Source organism: Cyprinodon variegatus, unplaced genomic scaffold (assembly GCF_000732505.1).
Source record: "Cyprinodon variegatus isolate N-32 unplaced genomic scaffold, C_variegatus-1.0 Scaffold1007, whole genome shotgun sequence".
Taxonomy (NCBI): domain Eukaryota; kingdom Metazoa; phylum Chordata; class Actinopteri; order Cyprinodontiformes; family Cyprinodontidae; genus Cyprinodon; species Cyprinodon variegatus.
In genome coordinates, this window is record NW_015151460.1 from 276,541 (window position 1) to 281,613 (window position 5,073).

At 39.8% G+C, this 5,073-nt stretch overlaps 1 protein-coding gene across 4 annotated transcripts in view; it reads left to right on the forward strand.

The window, feature by feature from the left end:
• LOC107100764 (death domain-containing protein CRADD-like) overlaps positions 1 to 3,223 on the forward strand; it is a 13,404-nt gene extending 10,181 nt beyond the window's left edge. Inside the window, exons 2-3 of one of the 4 annotated variants that reach the window (XR_001482037.1) lie at positions 867 to 1,625; positions 2,176 to 3,223. Coding sequence is in view for 1 of the 4 variants with exons in the window: in XM_015399395.1 (XP_015254881.1) it covers positions 867 to 1,198 (332 nt within the window). In the remaining 3 variants the exon portion in view is untranslated. Of the gene's footprint in view, positions 1 to 866; positions 1,801 to 2,175 lie in introns of those variants that run through there. The other 3 variants (XR_001482038.1, XR_001482039.1, XM_015399395.1) reach the window with 3 other exon arrangements.
• The last annotated feature ends 1,850 nt before the right edge of the window (positions 3,224 to 5,073 follow it).

The window sequence follows — 5,073 nt, forward strand, 5'->3', positions numbered from 1 at the left end:
TTCCCTGCTGCAGCGTTCCCTGCTGCAGAGTTCCATGTAGAGCTCTCAGCAGTTCCCTGTAGTTTTCAGCAGTGTTCCCTGCTGCAGCGTACCCTGTAGAGTTTTCAGCAGCACCCCCTGCTGCAGCGTTCCCTGCTGCAGCGTTCCCTGCTGCAGCGTTCCCTGCTGCAGCGTTCCCTGCTNGTTCCCTGCTGCAGAGTTCCATGTAGAGCTCTCAGCAGTTCCCTGTAGAGTTTTCAGCAGCACCCCCTGCTCCAGCGTTCCCTGCTGCAGCTTTCCCTGCTGCAGCGTTCCCTCCAGAGTTCTCTACAGCATTTCTTCCAGCTGACCCATGTGTTCTCAGCATCGTCCATCAGCAATGGACACTCAGCTGACAGTCGGCATGTAGCCTTTAGGCCCATTAGTTTCCATCCCCTCAGCATTATACATCCTCCACCGTGCTTTAATGTGGCCTTTGGCTGCTTTGGTCATTTTTTTCATAGCAGTCCCTCAAATGATGTGTTCTCTGTCAGACTGGACCCAGACCTGGGCAGGGCCAGGACTTGGACTCATGCTGTTTGGGTTCCTCATGTAGAACCTGAACATCAGATTTTTACATTTTAGTAAAAAATGTATGCAATTAAATCATTTTCTATAATCTCAACAAAAATTAAAGAATGAACATTTTTAGTTTGTTCACTAAGTCTGATTAAAGATAATTTTTTTAATGTCTTAAGGTTTGGTCAAAGGTTCTGATAAAGTTCTAAAGACAGAATTAATAAAAGCATTTAGGTGACATTAAAATTGTATTGAAATTCAATATTTAGTCAACAAATTACAGAAGCTGATTTCCAGAAAAATGTGTAATAAAAAATAAATGTCCACAGATGACTTTGCTGCTCCTTCCTGTTGCCACGGAGACAGATGCCAGCTTCCTGACTCAGTCCTGCAGAAGGTTCCTTCGGATCAGGAGTTGTCCCGGCTGGCCTCAAGACTGGGCGCCGAGTGGGAGGAAGTTCTGTTGGACCTGGGTGTGTCCGCCGAAGCTCTGTACCGCTGCCGCTCCGATCACATCCTGAGCAGCCAGGCAGCGGCGCTGGCGGGCCTGGTTCTGTGGAGGCGGTCCGAGGGGAAGAAGGCTACGCTGGCGAGGCTGCTCCAGAGTCTGGAGACCGCTGACATCCATCCGTCTGTCCTGGAGGATGCTGTTATGAGATGAGGCTTCTACACTCCAGTCTGGGGTTAAATGACTAAGAATCCAGCTGGGTTGGTCCATGATCGGACTGATGACGATTGCCATAAATTCACTAGATATTTAAATTTAAGTCAAATTACTTTATGTACAGGAAGGAAGGTTCTGGGGTTTCATTTATAAAAATGAGTATGCTCCATGGCAGAAGTGTACATATGCCAAAAAAAATCCTGTCATGGAGATGCACAAATCTGGATTTATAAACCATGCTGATGCACAAATTATGATAAACCACAGAGGTGAACAAATCCTGATTTATAAACCGTATAGGTGAACAAATCCTGATTTATAAACCATGGAGGTTAACAAATCTGGATTTATAAACCGTATAGGTGAACAAATCCTGATTTATAAACCATGGAGGTGAACAAATCCTGATTTATAAACCATGGAGGTGAACAAATCCTGATTTATAAACCATATAGGTTAACAAATCTGGATTTATAAACCATGCTGATGTACAAATTCTGATAAACCACAGAGGTGAACAAATCCTGATTTATAAACCATGGAAAAGCACAAATGCGGATTTACAAACCATGCTGATGCACAGATCTTGATTTATAAACCACTGAGGTGAACAAATCCGGATATATAAACCATAGAGGTGAACAAATCATGATTTATAAACCACTGAGGTGAACAAATCCGGATTTATAAACCATGCTAATGTACAAATTCTGATAAACCACTGAGGTGAACAAATCCTGATTTATAAACCATGGAAAAGCACAAATCCTGATTTATAAACCATGGAAAAGCACAAATCCTGATTTATAAACCATGGAAAAGCACAAATCCTGATTTATAAACAATGGAAAAGCACAGATCCTGATTTATAAAAAATTCTGACTCACAAATCCTGATTTATAAACCATGCTGATGCACAAATGTGGATTTATAAACCATGCTGATGCACAGATCCTGATTTTTAAAGCACGGAGGTGAACAAATCCTGATTTATAAACCATGGAGGCGAATATGCCTAAATATGCCTTTATATACCCCATCTAGACCTCAGTTTGGGTCCATGGCTGCTCCTCACATCCAGCCATAAATAGTCCATCAAAGCACTGCATGAATGTTATTGTGTATATAAATGAGACAGCCGATCGTTGTTTTGTGGTTACTATGGCAACCACATCCAATTGGAGCAGAATAGGCTCGGTGTAACTGAGCTGTCGGTTTGAGTGATGTAAATGAAAGGAAGTATTATTAACGAGATCTTCAGTCTGATAGACAGAATGATCAGATTATCTCATCTCAGATTTATAAATTCACCCATAAATATTATCAATTCTCAGAATTATTTTCACTTCAGTAAATAAAAATAAGAAAAATACACTTATATACTTATAACAAATGACTAACTTAGTAATTTAAGTAAATAAGTGTAAATTTGGCAAGGGAATAAAATAAATAACATTTTATTTAAAAGTTTTAATCTACGCTATGAAGAGGGATGGTGTAGGTCTAGCGGGTCGGTCTGTCTGATACAGGATTACTGATCTCTAGTTATTCACTGGATTACTGATAGTCCGATAGTCGTACGGGGTGAAGTGAAGCCGCCATATTGGTACTCCCTAATTAGACCGGTTGCAATGTAAAAACTGCATGATGTGGTTCCTGATCAGCTGAGAACTGCTCATCATCATGGCTCAGGAAACATGGATCATTCCTGAAAATCTCCCCTTTCCATAATTTTATAATTAGGAGATAAACTCGCATAATGACGAGATACTGATCTCGTACTTATGAGATAAGCTGTCTGATTTTATGTTCTTTGGTGAATGCAATACACTTCCATACTTTATTGATGCTTTTTGCTTTATTTTGCGTTTTCTTCTGGGAATGTTTTATATTTTTCAGGGTTCTCCTCTGAGGATGCTTAGTTTTTTTATAAATGTTTTTTTATTGTTCTTTACTCTAAAAATGATGTGTCAATAACATTTAATGTCCATTTTTGACAATAATGCTTCATTAAAGATGTACGTTCTGAAAAATAAAAGCTTTTTTTGTGTCTTCAGTTTTAAATTGAATTTAGAAATGTCCATTTTATTCAGAGTATGATTTCTAAAAGAGGATCTGTAACATCTGGAAGTTCCCCAGCGATGCTCCTGCTGGGATTAATCCAGGCGGGAAGAGATTTCTGGATCCAAAGAGCCGAGTGGGCCTGATAAGAACCAGAATTCCTGCAGGGATGCACGTTCTGAACAATTGGGACTTTTTATTCCTCCTCACGTCTTTTCTGATTATTTTTTTTTCCCCAGTTGTTCCTGGAATTCGACCCAGATTAGGTTCTGAAAAACCGGTTGGATTTCTTCAGAGAAAACTGCCTGAGAGGCCTTTGTGTCTAAAAACAGCAGCGCCACACGTGGAAAAGGAGGAAGAGGTTCTTAAGGACCAGTTCCTGTCCCGCAGGATTTAAGGTGGACTCACAAGGTTTGGCTGGACCCTTCAGAACCTGAGAACCCAGCAAGTCCTGAATCCCCACACAGAAAGATTTTCTTAAGGACTGGTGTTGACATGTCCCCTCCAATAATTTACACTTATTTCCATTTATGCTAATTTTCTTTAGCCAAATGTACAGAGTTGGGTGCAGCTATCTGTGTTCAGAGCGTTTGGAATCTTTGTCTCTCCCTTTGCTCCTGTGTCCTGCCTCTCAGTGTAACATCATCAGATCTGTAGCTGTGAGACATCTGATTTGCGGTCGCATTTCACTGGCATACAGAGTCGTTACGTGGGGCGGTGAGGGCCGCCGAAGGCTACACCTGTTTGAATTTACAGCCAAAACTCTTCCAGTCTCCTTTTTTGGCCTTCTAGATGAAATTTACCGGCGGAGAAGCTGTTTTTAATGGGGACACAGAACAAAAATAATGACGATGAAAACCTGCTTGTATCTTAATATGGCTGAAGTTTAAAGGTGATTGCATTTTTTTTAGTAAATTGTAAAGGAGAATCATTAAATTCACCAATTAGCAGCAGCTACATGCTGCAAAGATTTTCCATCTAATCAGAGTCTGGTTTGGAGATGGATATACTAAGCATATTATCATGTCTTATTTTGTATGGCAAAGCAAAAAGTAATATAAAATGTAAAAACTTGTTAAAATGAGCGGATAAAAAAGATGATTTCCAAAGAAAATAGAATTTTCGCCTCAAAATAAGATGATTACATGTAAACTACATGAAATAAGAATAAGGATTTTTTTTTTTATTAAATTGAAATCATCTTATTACATTAGGAAATGTCATACCTACCTGCTCAAATTGAGGCAAAATACATCCCTTTTCAAGAAAATACTTTTATTTTATTATTACTTTTTTTTTTTTTTTGTAGGTTTTAAGTACATCCGTACTCCGGGGGCTCTGGCCCCTGTTGGCCACTGCCTAGAACCGCCTATGGATACACGTTCGCAGAGGTTGTTTAAAATGTATTTTTTTTGTAAAAAAAACTAAAGGGATAAATGGGTATTGACTATGGGTATATTCATCTGACAGAACACCTGTTCTGGTCTCGGGAGGAAAATAAACTTTATTTCCGTATGCTTTTGCTTTACTTGAACTTCCGTAGCCGTTGGCTGGAGGTTGAAAGGTCCCCATTCAGTGATGATAAATTTAATATTTATTGGTTTTAAAATGTGATTGTGCTCAGTTTGAATGATGGAAAAACTGCAGTTTAAATGGAACAACTCTGACCCCTGCTGGTGAAATGTGTCCCTGCAGCATCCCTCAGGAGAAAGAGCAGCTGGTTTATTTCCAGCCACACATTTCAAGATGCCTCCAGCTTTTCAGATAGTTGAGCTGATTAACAGTTGGAACCAGGGGTGGATTTAGGAAAT